The 21,278-nt window shown below is 42.8% G+C and overlaps 1 protein-coding gene across 5 annotated transcripts in view; it reads right to left on the bottom strand.

The window, feature by feature from the left end:
* The window catches only part of LOC142153194 (potassium voltage-gated channel subfamily KQT member 1-like), an 80,269-nt gene that overhangs the window by 57,607 nt on the left and 1,384 nt on the right, over positions 1–21,278 (bottom strand). For 2 of the 5 annotated variants that reach the window (XM_075210549.1, XM_075210552.1), the window contains exons 1-2: positions 4,515–4,685; positions 3,601–4,083 (exon numbers count right to left, since the gene is read on the bottom strand). The exons of 1 other annotated variant lie outside the window; for it this stretch is intronic. In XM_075210549.1, the coding sequence (XP_075066650.1) occupies positions 3,601–3,923 (323 nt within the window). In that variant the 5' untranslated portion in view covers positions 3,924–4,083; positions 4,515–4,685. Of the gene's footprint in view, positions 1–3,600; positions 4,084–4,342; positions 4,425–4,514; positions 4,686–21,278 lie in introns of those variants that run through there. 2 more of the 5 variants (XM_075210550.1, XM_075210551.1) reach the window with 2 other exon arrangements.

Here is a 21,278-nt window from a genome sequence, read left to right as displayed (position 1 = left end):
AAAAGTGCTGTCATTTCATGCTATGTTACGGTGACTATTGTTTGAAATCATCAATGTGTATATTTACAAAACATGGCTGCAATATTGCACAGCATAGTTATTTATATAGCGCCTACAATGCTATACAGAGAATATATAATGACTCACATCGCTCCCTGATCCAGTGGAGCTTGTAGTCTAAATTCCCTAACGCACACACACACACGCACGCACACACACACACACACACACAATAGGCTTAATTTAGTCAGCGGTGCCATCGTTAATAGCCAATCACAAGTGGTTCACTAGAGCTGGAGAATGCCAACATCATCATCATCCGCTATCTGCACCTGACCCTGACAATCCACAAATAATATGCCGTTCTCAGCCGTATATATATGCGTCTTTTTCCGCTCAGCGTCCGTTCACCGTTGCGCGAACATGACCTTACACGGCCTACATTTGAACGTCCCCACCGAGCCTTCCCAGGCGCAGGTTTTGCGTGAGTGCCAGAATCTAACAAATCCGTATGGGACGAGTCAAAGCTCCGTCAACCCTTTGAACGGTACGAGCGGCTGTTACATTAAAATTTAATATGTTTGTTGTGGTTAGTTTTACTAAAAGATTTGCAAAAGAAAAAATACACCGAGACACATGCAAAGATATTGGTAATCAATTGACACCCAAAAAAATCTTGCACAGGTAATTAGGCGACACCAAGACCCCGATCAGCTCTCAATGCTCACATTAATCTGTGGCAGACCGTTGGCAACGTTGACCGCTAGAGAGGATCCACAACATTGCCCCCGTGTGCGTTGTTTTCCTATGCTCTTTCCAGAGCGAAAGGTGTCTAATGTGCACAGTTTGCTGGGCACCAAGTAGAGAACTAATTAAACTGTGACAAGTTAAACTGAATTGTTTGTGTGTATTTAAGGCCCTTAAGCAGATTTCCAAAATATGAAAACGTTTCTCCGATAGGAGCCACATCTCACTGTTGGCTACAAAATTTCTCTTTCCCAAAAGACTTGACATGAAAACCAAAGATAAAACACAATAATCATGTAACAACATTATGTACTATATGTGCTCTCCTTCTCTGTCTTGTAACTATCAAATCAATAAATCAATAACACCCATACTGGGGGGTCTTAATATGCAGTCTCACTGTGTGGACATTTGTCCGAATGAACTAATTGCAGCTCATATAATTCGGCTGAACACTGCGTTCAACTGTTCTGTTGAACGCAGAATCTTCCCCGTGTATCGACTACTGGTCACAGCCATTGATCACAAATTGCTCCAATCAGTAGATTGATGAAAGGGCAAAATAGGTGGATGTAGTATTAATGCTATGTGGCCCATCTGCCCTTAAGACCCTATACACAACCAATGCTAAAATGATTAAAGATATATTGTACTCAACCTCCTGTAATGGTATAAACTGTCATACCAGAGAGGTTCAAGGACAAACATGTTATACATATATCACCGGGTACAAAGATCAAATTATTTGTCCTCCCTGCTCACCCCAAATTTGCATTATGTTAATATATTACCAATTAATGTATAATAGAAAAATGGGGTAAAATGACAATAGGACGTAGCGCCCCTTATTTTATAGACTGAATACATGAAAGGACCACAGTAGCTTCATACCATAATAATTATTTAATAACATGGTACCAACTGCGGAAATGTGACGTTACCCCTAATAGCCAATGAGATAAGAGCTTCCATTGTCTACCATGTACGAGACCGATCAAAGCCAACACCTGATTGGCCGATATGGGCACATGGAATGAGTCGACCTAAAAATTGTCTATCTTCTGATTTGTGCTTTTTAAAATTGGTCCTCAGAAGCCCTTTGAGACTTATTTTAACATCACCCAGCAGCTACAACCAAGGCCAGGCAAATGTCCGCCCTGTAAGCGGTTTATTCTGTGTAAGCACAGAGGGTGCTGAGGCAGATGCCAGGCCCAGCGGACACGGGATGATAATATCCTCGCCCGCACGATGCACATAAAGGATAAAGCCGCTGCAGATTATCCTGGCCACTCACTCCAACATCTGCACAGCTGACAGAGCTTATCAACACAGAGCGATTAATGTGTCCTCGAAAGAGAGGCAGATCCCCAAACTTGGCAAGAAAACCGTCAGAAAATCCTGGATGTGGTCAGCCCCGGGCTGCAGAGAGGGACAAGCTGGCATAGAAAATGTGTACAGACAATATTTACTGCGACTGACGGAGAGGGCAGAAAACCATGCGACCCAACACTTTATAGATCAATGATAATAATATCAGACTATCGGTCAATATCACAGGGTAACCCCTCCCCTCTCCGCACCTTCCCGCAGAAAACATTGGATCCGGATGAGGCCGAAACTAAAAGAGTCTTCAGAGGTCATTTTATAAGTAATTACCTATAAAATATTATTTATTATTATTACTATTATGGCTTTGAATGGTCCTTTGGGCATTCCTGACAGGGAGGGTCGTTAACTAGGAGAAAAATAAGGTTGTCTTTTTCCATTTGGCTTTTTGACTCCCACATAGACCTAGTGCCATAGGCAACTGCCTGAAATTAAAACTCAATAACTATATAGATCACAAAAGCATTGCGTAGGCTTTATACAGACAGTACAGCTACCAGCTGACTCTGCCCCGGGCAGTAGCTGGTTATTTCTTTGTAGTATGTTTACCTTGTCAACATCCATTTAAATACTGATCGCCTGCAGAAAACAAGTTCTCGTATTCGTGGGATGAATATAATTCTCATAAACTGATCTAACTTTTTATGTATGGGTGACGCACAGTACCACTTCTCTTGTCCTGAATGTTGTATGTATGCCAGACCGGTTCTACTTATTCTGTATGTATGGATGACGCACAGTACCACTTCTCTTGTCCTGAATGTTGTGTCTCTATAGCATTGCTTCTGCTTAATCGGTATAGATGGATAACTGCACATTACCACTTCTTCTGTTCTGTACGCATTCTCAGTATATGTTTTAATTCTGCACACACAGTAATTTCTGTTAAATATAACAACCAGGATCTATTTGTAATCTGCTTGCTGAAGCTAAGATGTATCCAAGGGGTACTTTAAATTCAATAAAAGTGCAATGATCACGTCCAGTGGTTTATTGATGTCACCCTTGTGCCTGTCTAGGGGGCATAAAGTAACTTGTGAGACTAAACTAGCAGGCTTGTCCCAGCAAATGATTTTCAAAAGTTTCTAGCGCTGCCCTTGCAGAGATCGTGGTACTGTGTACTGCAAGGAGGAACAGGTCTATGTGATAAATTCAAGGATTAGTTGTAAATAATTAGAGCTACACTCAGAGGCACCATAGCGTGTGCCGGATTACAGTGATCTATGGAAACCTTCTAACAATCGCTCTGGAAATCTAAGGAACACGAGCTTGAATTATGTATTTGTTAAACATATTCTCCATTAAAGGAATCTGCCAACTTTGAAATCGAGGAGATGCTACAGGTTCTATTGAATGCAATGGAGACAGCAATAGGATAGTGGCGGAGATAAGAGAGGCTTGGAGGACGTCCAGAGCCGGCCGAGATATCACAACCATGGTAAATAGAGAGAAGGATAATGTACTCACACGCTGAAGTGATATATGAAGCACCGACAGCCGCTGGGTCTCTCCAGGAAGTTGTAGATGTCGCCCTGCATGCTGGTGCGGGTCAGGTAGTGGCGATAGAAGCACTTGGGGGAGTAGTCGGTGTGTACGTCCCGCGTACCCCCAGCCGGGCTGCTCACCTGCAGTGTGGGGTCCTGGGAAGAGCAGGGGGTCCCGGAGCCATTGTTTAGGGGGGGCTCTGCGCTGAGGGCCACAGATGAGTAATGCATAGGGTCCGGAGCAGGGGGGGCTGTGTAGAGGCTGTAGAGGGGGAGCCCCCTGCACTCCCCCGAACTGCGCGACATGCCGCAGACTGCTAGTGATCAATATTTCACATCCTCAGTGCTGGTGTTAGATTGCAAGCTCCCGTGGGACCTGATCCCTCTTATCAGTGTACGGCTGAGAGTCACTTCAGACAGGATCACAGCCGGTGTCACCTGCTGTCACCCGCTGTCACTCATAGCTCTGTAACAAGATGAACAAGAGAAGGTCACAGCATGGGTCAGCGTAAACACACAGAATAAGTATACATCTCTCCCGGGGGGATGTAACAGCCCCCACACCAGTCACCACGTCACAGATAAGGTAGGACACCTATGCAGATCACACCTCACCTGTCCAAAATGCAAAACCCTCACCCTCTGATATTAACATTATAGGGACACTCTCGCTCTCTCTTTGCAACTTGTATACCCTCTGCAGAACATTGCACCAGAAATATTACCAGCAACTAGTTTTGCACCATATCCCCAGTGTAGACTTCAGACTATTGCACCAATAACTAGACGTTCCTCTCCCCACAGCTCATGTTTCGTCAGTAAAACAAGCAGAGTGTTGCCCCAGAGATGTCTCAGGTAATTTGCAGGACCAGTAACATCTTTCTGTAGATGCATTACCTGCAGGATACGGCTCTCTCCTCCTTGTCACTCAGTCGTCTCTGCAGTGCTCTCCCATTAACCCATCTCCTGCTGGGAGCCTGAAGATCATCACTCTCTTCTCCCTCCCTGGGTCCATCCAGCACCTGCCCGTAGTGTCTGGGTTGCCTGTGTCCTTGCTTCAAGCTCTGAGTCTGTCCCCTCCCCTTTGATCAGTGACTGTCACTCCCCATCCATCCTGCAGAGAATGTTGGGGACATCCTGCGATCCTGCCTCCTCAGGCCAGCGAAATACCTGTGCACAGCACATCCACTATGGAGCAAGCTCTGGCCACCCGCAGCTCTCCAGGTGAGAGGTCTGTGTAAGCCCTCTGTAGGGGTAGCTCCATCCCTGGCTAGTACCCCACAAACCCTACTTGGCTCACATTCCATCTTATTTCTGACAGAACGATTAGTTCTCTGCAGAGTATTGCACCTTTGCAATAGCTCAAGTTCACAGTCATGTGATTGCATTCTGCCATGAATGCCTTGGTACCCTGTCAGAGCTAGGATGAGTTTTATGACCTCACATCTCACAAATTGGCATGGCCCCTGCAGAACATTGCGTTGCAAAGTGCCACAGCCCAGCAGAGCATTCCGTCACTGCAGAGCATTGCATGAACTCAAATGTGACTTTGTCATAAAATGCCACAAGTAGAGTCACTTCCTGTGCACGGTGGATCAATCTCTTCGCACCATCTCGTGTCAGCGGATCACAGAGATACATTCTCCTAGGTCCCTCTGACAGTTGTCATCTCCAGTCTTAGTGACCGTCGAGAGAGCAGCACAGAAGATTAGTAAACAGTCACAGAGAGATTAGGGGGAGGTGGGGCTCAACATCCCACTTAACATCTGCACAGACATGTTTTCTCTATCCAAGGATGACAACATGTGAACAGGGAGCCAAACTAGACTCCTGCCTAAGGCTTAGGGGCACTGAGGTTCCAGGTTCACTCTAACCCATTTTTATGTCTGTGTGTTTTTTGTTTTTTATTACAAATGGAGAGTGAAAGGAGGCCCAAACGAGTATCTTGCATAAGGCCTCATTCCTAATCCGGCACAAATTGGGGTCAGAGCCATCAGGCAAAAAATCAGAAAGGAGGAAACAGGGGTTTGTTTAACAAGGTGCACTGAGTGTCCCTAAATCATTTTTTACAATTACATTATCATTATCACCATTTATTTATAAAGTGCCACTGATTCCACAGGACTGTAGAGAGGACTCATTCACATCAGTCCCTGCCCCGTTGGAGCTTACAATCTAAATTCCCTAACATACACAGAGAGAGAGAGAGAGAGAGAGAGAGAGAGAGAGAGAGAGAGACTAGGGTCAATTTTTGATAGCAGCCAATTAACCTACCAGTATGTTTTTGGAGTGTGGGAAGAAACCGGAGCACCCGGAGGAAACCCACGCAAACACAGGGAGAACATACAAACTCCACACAGATAAGACCATGGTCGGGACGTCATTTAGGCCCCGCCCTGCGACAAAAAGGTATTACCGTTGCAGGGGTGGGGCGCAAATGACACGTTTGGTTATGCCCCACCCCCTCCCACCACGCCCCCTCCCGGAAAGAACTTGCCCAAAGTAGGCAAGTTTGGGATTAGTCACATTATTATACTCAGACCTCTTCCCCTACTATTCTCAGTGGTGTATTTATTAACGGCTATATAAGTGGCAGATAATTGAACATTGACTCAGTACATTAATTTGCATACTGACCACTTATTTAAAGCTCACAATCTGCTTTATATCCCTCACCTTGTTCATACAGGAGAAAGCATTAAGTGCACCCAGTAATTTTATTTACACATTTTTGTTTTTATTAGCTTGATATCATTTTATATTTCGCTGGTCCTTTTTAGATTTACAATCAATAAAAGTTATATTTTAAAGGGATGGTTCATGTAATTATAAAAAAAAATATTTAGGGACACTCAGTGCACCTTGTTAAACAAACCCCTGTTTCCTCATGTTTAAGGTTGCACCCTAGATACAAGTGAAAATAGAGGATTTTATTTCCCATGATAATTATACTGACTGGGTAATTGTCCCACAGTTGGTGCCATAGAACAACTTTCTTTTTTTTCTCCAAAAAATCAGAAAAGTCTGAAAAGAGAGATATACTGTACAGGAGAATATGTACAACAGACATAGCTGACAGAATGACTGGTACATCCATCTACAAGCCAACCTGTGATTATCTAGCTGCCACGGAACTACAAGTTCTGGCTTGCTGAGACTTGTAGTTCATCCACAAATTACCTATGTCGCATTAATATTCCAAGAGGGCACCGGCGCACATCTGTGCCAAATACCGCTCTGTAACCCACAGTGACCCATCGGATTGTAAAAGCCATTGTTCTAGAAAAGCAAACTTCTGATTGTTGTCCGCGAGTCCAAACACCTGAATTTCTATAAGTCACTCTCGGGGTGATCTCCTTTCAAACCGTTTACTGACTATGTGAATTTACCTGTAACCATTAAACCGTCTGCATATAAAGAGCACCCCGCGGGAATCTGACCCCCTGCGCTGGGTATAATTAGTCGTAAGCCCTGGGGACTGTTTACAGATGCATTTGCTAGTGTCATTGTACTGTTGAAAGGCAAGGCACAGAGCAAGGCTACTGTGTGACCGGGGGGGATCAGGTGTCTGTTCTCAGGGCACGGATATTATATGAAATTCTTGTGTCACCTGACTCTCACTCAATTACTCTAAGTGTGCTATCATTGTATTACGCGTGGGCACACAGCAGGGGGGCTGTGACACTCAGATCGCTCGCTGTACATAGTGGCAGCGGAGGTAACGGATGGTCGGGGGTCCTCAGTGGCAGCGTGAAGCTGGGGCCCAGGTACCAATTTGGATTTATTGTGAGTTTATTGTTCAATAAATGTTCAGTAAAACGGGGTAGATTTATCAAACCTTCTAAAAAGGGAGGCGTTGCCCATAGCAACCATTCAGATTCTACTTATCATTTATCCAGTACATTCTAGAACACGATAGCTAGAATCTGATTGGCTATGGGCAACACATCCACTATTCCTTTTACAGAAGGTTCGATAAATCTACCCCAAAGTCATACTTCTCTATATATTGGCATCTAAGCATGAGTGGGGTCTGGAAGTGCCCCAAAAAATTTGGTTCGACAATGAACATGTTCACAATACAATCTCAATAATCCCCGATTCTAATTTGCGGATCATGTTGGTGGTTCGCTGTCTCCGTTCACAGATTGTGTTAGTGTTTCGTCATTTTCATTTGAAGGTTCACTGATCTTGTTCAAGGTTGGCCGTTCGCGTTAAATTTGGTGTTTTAATTTAAGTACATTTTGAAAACATTATAGAAGTAATAGTTTTCACTAAAAATAAAAAAAAAGAATTTTCTTTTTTGTTTAAATTGATCATTGAAAATGATTGTGTTCGAACTCGGCATTTGAGGTTCATGATAGAAACTCACTGCTTGGAATTAACAAAAAAACACCAAAATGTACTAAATTTGGCTCAAACATTGTCGAAACTGAATGATTTTCTCCAATTTAGCTCAGTGTTTTTAATCAATCTAAAATTTCAAAAATATTGGCGATCTTTTCGAATTTTGGAACCAATTTGTTGAACTGATGAGAGTATTGATTGAGTATTGATTGAGTATTCTTCCAAAAATGGGTTTCTCTGCTGAAGTGCAACACGGGGGACCAAAATGGGTTACAATAAAAGTACATGACGAGACCCGATGACCGCCAGATCTGGACAAAATTCAAGTCCTTTTGTGAAATGGAAACAGCCCCGTTGTGGTAAGGAGCCCTCCTACAATCACGCCCTCTCCAATTATCACATTTTTATAATCTCGCTCTGCAAGAGGAAATTTCTGTGGCCAATTGTAGAATGCAAAAATGACATTACCATGTAATAACATAGGGACAAACGTAAGGATAACACATCTCACAGACATGTTTTAGTCAGCACAAAGCAGTGGAAAACATTCCCGAATAATGTCCCTTTATACAGTAAGACATGTAATGAAGTCTTCTCCTTTATTTTTCAGCAACATAACACTAACACTATTGATAAAAAATTATACATGGACATGTCTGGACTTGTGGAAAGACCAGAGACCTGGTTCTATGGTGGTAGCTTTGTATATAAAGACTTAAGTCTTCCACACAGAAGACACTAGGGCATTGGTTCCCAAACTGGTCTGCCGTGACGATCTCACAGGGGTGCTGTGTCCAGGGACGGTGCTAAGCAAGGTGGGGGACTACTGGGTAATTATTTTGGCTTAGGGGTGTCTTGAAATAACTATGGAGACCCTAAGGGTGCCCCAAACTGAGAAAGTTTGGGATCCACAGCAGTCAAGTTGGAGCCTTGGAAATACAATTAAATGGGACAAGAGGGCAGAAAAGTGAACTCTGGGGCACAATGTGGAGAGGAATCTTATTAAAACAAAAATTATTTTGGGTTAACAAAAAAAGAGTTGCTGCACTACCTCTTTTGGACAGTTGATGGCGCTGCAGAAGGCTTTGCATGGACTTTGCTGACCATTGGAATGTGATGACTTTTCAAGGTTGAGTTTTCTACATTTGCAGTTTGTGATTGGTATAGTGTTATATTTATGTGTACAGTTTTATAGTATCCATTTACATCATATAAGTTACATAGAAAAGTTCAAATATCTGCTTATTATCATTTTTATGCTCTTGCCATTGATTTGTAAGTCACCTCAGTGCTCCGCAGTGCTGGACAGGTGGGAAGACAGCATAAAACAGGAACAAACGAGGTAGACAAAATAAATGCAGACGCGAAAACAAAGAGTAGGGAGGGGACTTTCATAAGAGAACTTACAATCTGATTTAAAGCTGACGCTCTTTGTGCGCCCAACATTCGCTTAAACGTAATGTAAGTAGATATTAATTTTGCCCTCTTAATCAATAAATAACGCTAGCTCCTTTTATGTGATGAATGTATTTATCACGGCTAAAAGTCGTAAAATCTGGTTACACTATCAGGGATTAGTCATACTTGCCAACTCTCCCGGAATGTCCGGGAGACTCCCGAAATTTGGGTCAGTCTCACAGACTCCCGGGAGAGCTGGCAAATCTCCCGCATCCCGCTGCTGCTGTCACAAAATGATGCGATTCGCAGTGAATCGCGTCATTTAGGCTCAGCCCTGCGACAAAACGGTATTACCGTCGCGGGGGGCGGGGCGAAAATGACACGTTTGGTTATGCCCCGCCCCCTCCCGGAAAGAACTTGCCCAAAGTAGGCAAGTTTGGGATCTTCCCCTACTATTCTCAGTGGTGTATTTATTAATGGCTATATAAGTGGCAGATAATTGAACATTGACTCAGTACATTGATTTGCATACTGACCACTTATTTAAAGCTCACAATCTGCTTTATATCCCTCACCTTGTTCATACAGGAGAAAGCATTAAGTGCACCCAGTAATTTTATTTCCACATTTTTGGTTTTATTAGCTTGATATCATTTTATATTTCGCTGGTCCTTTTTAGATTTACAATCAATAAAAGTTATATTTTAAAGGGATGGTTCATGTAATTATAAAAAAAATTATTTAGGGACACTCAGTGCACCTTGTTAAACAAACCCCTGTTTCCTCCTGTTTAAGGTCGCACCCTAGATACAAGTGAAAATAGAGGATTTTATTTCCCATGATAATTATACTGACTGGGTAATTGTCCCACAGTTGGTGCCATAGAACAACTTTCTTTTTTTTCCTCAAAAAAAATCAGAAAGGTCTGAAAAGAGAGATATACTGTACAGGAGACTATGTACAACAGACATAGCTGACAGAATGACTGGTACATCCATCTACAAGCCAACCTGTGATTATCTAGCTGCCACGGAACTACAAGTTGTGGCTTGCTGAGACTTGTAGTTCATCCACAAATTACCTATGTCGCATTAATATTCCAAGAGGGCACCGGCGCACATCTGTGCCAAATACCGCTCTGTAACCCACAGTGACCCATCGGATTGTAAAAGCCATTGTTCTAGAAAAGCAAACTTCTGATTGTTGTCCGCGAGTCCAAACACCTGAATTTCTATAAGTCACTCTCGGGGTGATCTCCTTTCAAACCGTTTATTGACTATGTGAATTTACCTGTAACCATTAAACCGTCTGCGTATAAACATTTGCAGTTTGTGATTGGTATAGTGTTATATTTATGTGTACAGTTTTATAGTATCCATTTACATCATATAAGTTACATAGAAAAGTTCAAATATCTGCTTATTATCATTTTTATGCTCTTGCCATTGATTTGTAAGTCACCTCAGTGCTCCGCAGTGCTGGACAGGTGGGAAGACAGCATAAAACATAACAAACGAGGTAGACAAAATAAATGCAGACGCGAAAACAAAGAGTAGGGAGGGGACTTTCATAAGAGAACTTACAATCTGATTTAAAGCTGATGCTCTTTGTGCGCCCAACATTCGCTTAAACGTAATGTAAGTAGATATTAATTTTGCCCTCTTAATCAATAAATAACGCTAGCTCCTTTTATGTGATGAATGTATTTATCACGGCTAAAAGTAGGAACGACAATGTGGAGTTTTAAAAAACGGCGATTATCCAGCCCTTTGGTACATATGAAGATTCCTTGAACTCAGACCGCAGCTCGATACATTTTCCCCTTAGATTCTGCTGTATGTGCATCACTGATCACTGTGTGAGGCCGGTCTCAGCGGAATGTTGGGGACGGAATCCTGATTGCAGAGATTCTAGAATGGGGAGAGAGGAGATAGAAGGTTGCACACAAGTCGCTCAAGTAGTTTGGCGGCAAAAGGGAGAGAAAAAGTTGCCAGAGCACGGGCAGTGGGTAGGGGCAGTGAGGGATAAATGGGGAGTTGGTGCAGGTGGGCAGAGAAGAGAGTTAAAGGTGGCAAAGAGGTGTCAAGGAAGAGAAGACTGAGTGGGCATTAGAGAAGTGAAGTTGGTTTGCTTGGCAAGTGGAAGAGCAGCGTTATAAGAAGAAGGTCAGCTGCACGACAAGCCGGCAGACCTGCGTGACACACTGCAGCATCGTCTGCCCTCCAGATGCCGAGGCTGTAGGACAACGCAGCCTGAACCGTTAATTGCAGCTGAGATCAGCCAACAATCTGCTTGTCACTAATCCCGGTTCTGTGCACGTCCAGTGTGCAACACAAATCAATCTCGTTAGGAAGTCACTGGATTAGCATTTAGAGCCCTGTATCCAGCTGAATGCAAAACAAAAACATCAAAGATGACACAGTATCTGAGGAGTGGGAATAACAGGACAGGACTCTGAATGTAGGTTCTCTTATCAGAGGCAGAATCTGTAGTAATCTCTCTTTGGTGCAGATAACACATCTATATTACTAACAGTCCTGCAGAGCAATATTTGGGAGCATATTTCTTGCATTTATCCTTTGCAATCTGGTCAGAAGGTGCTGTCTCTAAGTCGTCTTGTCCTGAAAAATGTACATATTATACAAATCTTTATGTGTAAGATCATGTACCCGTTGGACCATGACTTTAAAATGCAGCATAATATGTAGCCCCCATGTCTAGTGCACATCTCAGTACAAAGCTTTCTAGTGTTCCAGTATACAGCTCCCCCAGGTCCAGTATACAGCTCCCCCAGGTCCAGTATACAGCTCCCCCAGGTCCAGTATACAATTCCCCTATGTCCAGTATACAAAGCCTCAGTACACAGCTAACCCAGGTCCAGTATACAATTCCCCCATGTCCAGTATAAAATTCCCCTATGTCCAGTATACAATAGCTCCATGTCCAGTATACAATTCCCCTATGTCCAGTATACAATTCCCCCAGGTCCAATATAAAATTCCCCCATGTCCAGTATACAATTCCCCCAGGTCCAATATAAAATTCCCCCATGTCCAGTATACAATTCCCCTATGTCCAGTATACAAATCCTCAGTACACAGCAAACCCAGGTCCAGTATACAATTCCCCTATGTCCAGTATACAAATCCTCAGTACACAGCTAACCCAGGTCCAGTATACAATTCCCCTATGTCCAGTATACAAATCCTCAGTACACAGCTAACCCAGGTCCAGTATACAATTCCCCCATGTCCAATATACAATTCCCCTATGTCCAGTATACAAAGCCTCAGTACACAGCTAACCCAGGTCCAGTATACAATTCCCCCATGTCCAATATACAATTCCCCTATGTTCAGTGTACAATAGCCCCATATCCAGTATACAATTCCCCTATGTCCAGTATACAATAGCTCCATGTCCAATATAAAATTGCCCCAGGTCCAGTATACAATTCCCCTATGTCCAGTATACAGTTAGTATATAGGTTTACAGTGCCCCTTTTAATGTCAAACATCTAAACTCAGTTCTGGTAGACAATGGGCTCTGAATGGTGCTTGAGTCTGATATCCACTGAAACAGTCACAATTTCCTAATATCCGGTGTAACGCTGCAGCAGCTTCATACTGCGCAGTATTCTCCTCATCTAAGCTCATTTTGAGCCAGATTCATTAAGGAACGTAAATGTCGATATGTGCCGTATTTTGTGGTAAATCACTCAGGCACATGTCCGGAACCGGATTATACGCCAGAGAGCTCAGCAACATCCAATTCATCTTCGAGAGCAAAGGACCCTACAGACTACTATTTCATGGGCAGAACAGGGGGAGGAGTTGGCGTCTGCCCATAGTCAATGTACAATAAGGGCGTGTAAAGCTCGATAGCACATACCAGCTACAGGTCAGGTGTAAGTGACAAGTCATAGTGATGACGGCTGGGTATATAGCTAGAACATGGGTCTGCAATCAGGGGGAACTGTACAAATGTATTTTATGTATGGTCAATAACATCCTAATAAATGTATGGAGAACAAAATGAAAACAAAAGTTTTTTTTTAATGTTTTGTCATTAATGATTATATGATTCACAGGTGACATTCAGCGTCCCGCTAGGACTTTATATTCCACATATGTATTGGACGTATCCCGCTCCTTGTTGTGTGTATGCACCATTAGATGTGCTGTTAAATAAAAAACAGAACATAATTTACGTTAATTTTGTGTGTCTTAATGAATCAGTCCCTGGTGATGCTGCATCACTGAGTTTGAATAAAGGGATTTCTGAGCCCCGGTTACAGCCCTACAGGGGCAAACGCAGGATTTGTAGAGAGGGGGTTTCCACACCACGCCACCAGTGGGCGTGACCAGCATGCATGGGGGCGTGGCTATAATATTAGACAGTGCTTGGCTGCTCTCCAACTCTTCCTATCCCCATAATATACATGGGCAATGCTGTGTGCACTACTGTTAGGCAGGGTCCATCCACCTCAATTATACAGTGCCCCAGGCTTGGAGGGGGGTTTCCAGGCACTAGGATACCCCCCTCGGTTTGCCTATGTCCTGGGTACTGAGCTATCATCCACAACAAACGTATTTCCCGTTATTATGACATTGTCTATCACCCAGCACCAGAACCTGTCCACAGGACCCCCTGCTGAAACGTCTGTCTGTAACTTTGTACTTCAGTCTGATCGTTATAGTGGCCAAATACTCTGATTACTCGTCGTTCAATCTATCCATGTTAAAGCCATTTAGTCAGATAGTTGTGCGCTCTTGGTTGTAGATAGGAGTGAAAAATAGTTTTCAATTATATAATATTTCTTCCTTTACTATTTTGCACCTTTTTTAGCATTTTTTATTACAATCCATTTTTATTTTACAGATATTCTAATAAAAGGTCCCTTCTTTAAGGAACTTGCCATCAAGACTCACCAGTGCGGGAACCAAAGCCATTTGCGAAACCGGTGTGCGTCGTGAGTTCCAGTTTATTGAGCCAATAACAGTTTAGAAAATACACCCAAACAGTGAGATTATTATAACAATAATTTATTTAAAACAGCGAGGACAGAGTGATTTATTTTATTGGCTTTTGATTTGTTGTAAAATGAGAAAATAAAATCTTTGTTTGTAACATGAATACGAGCTAAACCAATGAGCAAACACCAGGCGTAATTGTTGAACATAAAAGTTACAATATGTCACAAATAATTTGTTTTCATCCACTGTAGCTGCATGAAAAGAGAGATTTGAGGAAGGAGCTCAGTCTCTCTTATCTCTAAGCGTCCGCTGTCTATCTGGTCTCATATCATTCCACATAACTGGCCAATCCGTCTCTTTAATCTGATCGGCAAAAATCCCTCCGGTTGAAACAAAGCGGATTCTATTTCAGACTTTGTTGTTTGTTCGTGGAATATTTGAATCATTATCTCTTAAAGTTTAAAAGTAGGTTGACGTTTTATGGACAGGAACTTTATACTGGAACTTTTTATTATAATATTATTATTAATCATCATCAGCAACTATTTATATAGCGCCACTAATTCCGCAGCGCTGTACAGAGAACTCACTCACATCAGTCCCTGCCCCAATGGAGCTTGCAGTCTAAATTCCTTAACACACACAGACAGACACACAGACAGACTAGGGTCAATTTGTTAGCAGCCAATTAACCTACCAGTATGTTTTTGGAGTGTGGGAGGAAACCGGAGCACCCGGAGGAAACCCACGCAAACACGGGGAGAACATACAAACGCCTCACAGATAAGATCAGTGCTGTGAGGCTGAAGTGCTAACCACTGAGCCACCGTGCTGCCCTATAATAGAACTCACACATTCACTCTATATCTGGGCTAAAACATGGACGTGGTTTTTTTTTGTGTGTGAATTAAGGTACTTTATTTATTTTTTTGCATCGATATTTTTATTAAATTTTTCCAAAGACATATGGGGTACAGAAAAAAAAAAAAGGGGAGGGGAAAAGGAAATACAGACACAGGGAAAAACACATAAGAAATCCCCACGCAGGGGGAGAAGGATCACTAAATTAAGATAAGGCACACAGTATTAACAATATACATTTTAAAATAGAAGAATGTATCAAGACATATCAGCCTACGTTTTGGCATTCTGAAGATGACTCCATCATAGATGGGCTAACAGGGGATGCAAGCTGATCTACTGGCTGGGGGGGTTCTAAAGGGGCCGCTGGAGAATGAGCTGTTGGGAGACCAGAAATATCCTGAGGGGGCCCAGGGCCATCCATAATGTACACATGCCATCTAAACCACTTCATGATGGGAGCTGATGCAGATAAGGCCTAGGGCGTGTCTGTTGTTTCCATCTCAAAGCTGTACTGTATCTTTGAGATGATACGAGCAGTGGTGGGGGGAGCCTGAGACTTCCAATTCTGTGCTATTGCTGCTCTAGCAGCAATCAATATGCGACCCAATAGGTAGCGGTCATGTTTTGGAATAGAAGTCGGGTAGATGTGGAGGAGAGCTAGAGCTGGGTCTGGAGCAACAGGAGTCTTTAAGACTGAAGAAATCTAAGCAAATACCTCGCTCCGCAATGGCTGGATCACCGGACATGACCAGAATACATGGAAAATATCGGCTATTTGGGCACATTGACGCCAGCAAAATTTTGATTGGCTTGGCCAGAACCTGTGTAACCGTTCCGGGGTAAGGCATAACCGGTTGAGGAGTTTAACCTGCATCTCAGTATGGTTAATGCATTTAGACATACGGTGGGAAGTTACATAAATTCTTTCCCATTGTCGCTCAGTGAGCACTAAATTCACATCCGTCTCCCACTGGGTTTGTGCAGGTGTTTTAGTTGGGGGGATCAGGGAATAAATGTAGTGGTACCTGAATGTTATTCCACCTCTCCCACTACTCTTCGTCAATCTATCTATGACAGGTGTTGGGAGTGAAATAAGAGAGTAGGGGGTCCTAGAGACAGTTCTGACCCAGTGACTGATTTGCAAGTACCTATATGTCTCAGAGGATGGCAAACTATAATGATCTTGGAGCTGGGATAAGGGAAGAAAAAGGCCTTGGGCAAATAAATCCGACATGGAGGAAATCCCATTAGCTTTCCAAACAGCAAGATTTAGATCTGGAATGAGCTGACCCACTGCCTGGAGAGAGAGATTACGAGCCGGGAGAACAAAGTTGGGATGCAACCCAATAACTCTATCCCACATCTGCATGGCATCCGAAATGGACCGTAGCCTTAAGGTACTTTATTAAGGCTTTCAGTCACAATGCCATCGCTCGAGTTGTCCTAGTTGATGGGCGCTGTGTAGGCGTTTTCTGGACTACTCATCTCTGCCATTGATGGACCCTTCTCCACTGATAAACCACTGAAGGTTTCAGGCGAGGTCCAGATATCACAGAGCCACCACTATTCCACTCTAGGAGATGACCAGGTGTCTTTTGGGGATACCACAGTAACCTGAATCCTATACTTGAGTTCCCTGAAAACTTCTCTCTCACTGAGGTTAGATAGGTCTTTAATGTACTCTAGAGGTCCCCTTCAGCCCAATTATGAAAAGCAGGACTGTGCAGCCCAATCAAAGACTCACGAAGACATCCAAGGTCGGAAACAGGCTATAAGAATGAGGGTTGCAGTAGCAACAATGCAGGAACAGGACACATTAAGCTGCAGATCAGCCTAAAGGGTATCTCCAGCCAAGAGTATAAATCTACTATTAAGACTAACTGTACTTATCTTGGAACTTCTCTTCGGCTGAATAAGCAATCCAGTGATGTCCCAGACAATAACGGCTCTTCAGCTGTCCTGGTTGCTAACCAGTTTGCTCGATTTAAACATTGTAATTAAGCTGCAGAATACTGTTGGGTATGATGGAGATTGTGGTCTTCACACCGTAGACTACAGCAAACTACAATCCTCCATGCAGTCTAACATTACTTTCCCTCCTACCTACTGGGAGTGCAGACAAACATGAAAATAAAGGTACATTTATTAAGTACATCAAGTGGGGTGTTCAAGTTTTAATTTTATTGCTTGTATCTTGAGTTGACTTACTCTTTACCTAAGTGCAGCAGTTAGTGTGTCCACTTCTGTGGTCATCTCACTTCTACACTACGTCACAACAAAAGTCCAGTGGAAACTGATATTATATTGTCAGCGTCCTGCAGAGCTGCCGGGCAAAATAAACAGCACTTTACTAGGGAATCCTATACCACGTCTAGAGGTTGTATGTTGTATAGAACTCTTCTTCCTGAATAGAATTAGTTCTCCTATGTCTCAGAAACGCTTCATTCAAGTTGGTACCCAGCACATGCAAGTTTAATAACTAGTTCGGTAGTTGAGTTTCCTGGTGCAATAAGCAAATGACCATCTCTGGGTGAAATCACACTACTTTATTTACTCCTCTAGGACTTTAATTGGCTGCAGGTAATAAATAATATAGACAGTGGTTCACAGGTTTACATCAGAAATGATAATCATTCGCCTTGGGAATTGTCACTCTGGATTTCTGTCCATTTCTCTCTCTCAGTCACCTGGACTCTCTTCATTCAGGTTGGCGACACAATCCACATGGGTTCTTGTCACTTTACTGGTGCACTATCAGTCCCAGCATGCTCGTTATACACTCCGGCTCTTCCCTGATCCCTGAAACCAGAGCCCTCTGTTCGCATCTCAGGCTAGCTTGCCTCTTGGATACAACTTCATCATCAACATTTATTTATATAGCGCCAGCAAATTCCGTAGCGCTTTACAATTGGGAACAAACATTAATAAAACAATACTGGGTAATACATACAGACAGAGAGGTAAGAGAACCCTGCTCGCAAGCTTACAATCTATAGGACAATGGGAGTTTGAAACACAATTTTATGTGCTACATCATATTGCACACTGGACTAGCTAGAATGCAAAGGTAAAAGTATTGAGTGGGCTGTGTGTGTGGCAATGTTGGTCAGAGGGTTGTTTTCTTGTGTTAGCTGTGTAGAGGGTGGTAATAGGGTATCCTTGGGAGATTAAGATGGTGGTTGAGGAATATCATAAGCTTGCCTGAAGAGTTGAGTTTTCAGAGAACGCTTGAAGGTTTGAGGACTAGAGGAAAGTCTTACTGTGCGAGGGAGGAAATTCCACAAAGTGGGTGCAGCCCCCCTACAGTCGGTACTCTATCTCGGCTTGACTAACCGCAAGGTCAAAGCTATCTCGAATGACTTTTACTCAAACACAACTCTCGACTTAGGTCCCGAACATCAGTACACAATGAAACTGGAGCTGTCAACTCAACGGGAACTAGATCTCAAGCTCACAATGTCATCAATCCTTTCTTGGGGATCGGAGCAGGTATTTAAATCTCCTATCCCACCAAAGATAATCCAACAGGCCCCGGGATGGGACTATCAATTAAGCCAACCAGGGGACCCCTGTCAACTAAACAGTGGCCAGACAATGGGGGCGTTACATAGTTATTTCCCTTAATTTGCCGTATCTGCTCCCATCTCATGTGACTGAATAGAGATTCAGCAGACGTAATGGGGAATTCTTCTAAACAGAAGTAATAAAAACAGTTTGGTTAGTGGTATCGTGTCTATAAAAGGGATACATGAATAATATATATGGACATCAGGTTTTCTTAAAGAGACACAAACCACAAACACCTCTGTGGTTGTGGGATATATATGGTTTTATATTATACCCCTGCAGGGTATGAGCGAATGTAGGGAACTGTGTCTTCTGCTTCTTTGCCTCCTCTTATTTTCGGGACCTATCCACACCTGGTTATGCCCCCAATAACATCACATGTACCCGTGACCACTAGGCCATGTCCCCAATAACATCACATGTATCTGTGACCAAACATCACATGTATCTGTGACCACTAGGCCATGTCCCCAATAACATCATATGTATCTGTGACCACTAGGCCATATCCCCAATAACATCACATGTATCTGACCACTAGGCCATGTCCCAAATAACATCACATGTATCTGTGACCACTAGGCCATGCCCCATTAACATCACATGTACCTTTGACCACTAGGCCATGTCCCCAAGTTATTGTTCTGCAATAGGATCAGCACAGCTAACTTAGACTGACAGAGGGGGTTCTAGAAAATCGTGGGGAAGAGAAAGCAAAGAATGGCACTGTACTAAACGGTGACTTACTAACACCATCATAGAAACTAGGTATAAAAAGAATATTTTTATATATTCATCCTTAAAATTAATCAGACACAATGGCAGTAAAAAAGGGTTTAATGTGATACGTAAATTGTACAAAGTCTGGGGGCGGATTGTCCTGGATGCAATATTTTACGTATGTAGTTAAACAAAGCAGCCGCAGGTTCACTCCCAGCCGAAATAACAGACTTAAAGAGGAATCTTAAAATGCATTGACCGCTGACAGGTTCATGAGTACGAAGTTAGCGCACCCCATACACTATGCCCCGCCCACAAGATGATGCAAATGTAATTAGGTCCCGCCCACTTCTTCTTTTCATACCTCCCCTCTGTGTCTCTAGAAGCGAGATATAAAAAGTAGACAATATAAGGTTACTAAATACTCCAATAATAATATTTTGGTGCTGGTCCCTCTCCTCGGATCCCACAATTTTCTGAATTTAGGAGGGTCCCGACACTCAAATATAGCTGGGACCTCTGAACATAACCTTAGGCACTGCTTGGTCCTCTAACAAGGAGGGAAGAGCTACAAGGCTTTCAATTAGGAAGGAATAAAGAAATATTTAGATTAATAAGGGGATTTCAAAAATGAAAAGGAAAGCTAAGCAGATGATACATTTCTTTATTAGGGCATAATTATATTTATTATAAGCAGATCTGTTATAATTGCATAGGAAACATGTCGTGATAGTAGCTTAAATACAGGACAGGGATATCCGGTATTATACAGAAGCAACAACAACAGCGCCACCATCAGGTATAAGGTGAGACTTGCAATGGAAAGTTAGGCTAACCGTAGAGTTAGGATACTCAGTAAGAAATGTTACATATGTGAAATGAATGTGAGTTCACCCCTGGAGTACAGCGATGAACTTTGAAATGCTGGTCTAGGATGACAATACGGCCCACGATAACAGCTCCATCTCTACTCATCTTTCCTCAGCGCTGGTCTCATCGTCAGATTAAGAGATAAGAGCACAACAGGCTGTATCTATCCTCTCTTTATGACACTTAATATGACCTTTTTGATTTCTTAAACTACCCCGTAGAAACAATAGCCTTATTTATGAGGCATACCTAGGAGTTACTGAACCAAGAAATACTTTTATTATCATACATCAATCTGCTAAGTACAATTATCTATTTTTTATTTTTTTTGCAATCAACTCTTTGCAATTTAAATAAATATAATGCATGAACGTTTATTTATATTGATATTTCTATCCCTCCCCATCCCTTCTAGGAATATCGTACCCATCGTTTTTCTCTCCATGAGAAGCCCCTTTGGGGTAAGAGGGATCAAATCTGCCGGTGACCTTTAAATACCTGAACCTCTTCTTGTTTTTAAGCTACAAGGGGGCAACAGAGAGCACGTTAGCAATGTTGCAAAACGACTGTTTTGCAGTGTTATAATTACAGCCTCTCGCTAACCGCTAGCGCATGTGGGGGCTCTTGGCTTTAACGCTACTAACCTGGCGTCTAAATTGAGCCCCCGTTCAACAGGAAATGAAAACCTTCTCCTATACCGGGACAGAGAGTCGGTTTGGTTACTAAAAATGATGAAGATCTGGCTCATCTTTGATGTTTCAACATACCTGTCCAGCCGTACTGTACCACAGCACTGGTAGCTGTACAGAAACGCCAGTCACCAATGGCTGCTTTATTAACGGCGGCTAATAATGCTGCACGATAGCCACAACGTTCCCCAACGCAGCTACATTTTGTTTTTCCGCTACCTTATGTATCA

The sequence above is a fragment of the Mixophyes fleayi genome, chromosome 4, assembly GCF_038048845.1.
Source record: "Mixophyes fleayi isolate aMixFle1 chromosome 4, aMixFle1.hap1, whole genome shotgun sequence".
In the NCBI taxonomy this organism is placed as follows: domain Eukaryota; kingdom Metazoa; phylum Chordata; class Amphibia; order Anura; family Limnodynastidae; genus Mixophyes; species Mixophyes fleayi.
The sequence above is the reverse complement of the archived record's forward strand: the minus strand, read 5'-3'. Positions and strand labels throughout refer to the sequence as shown.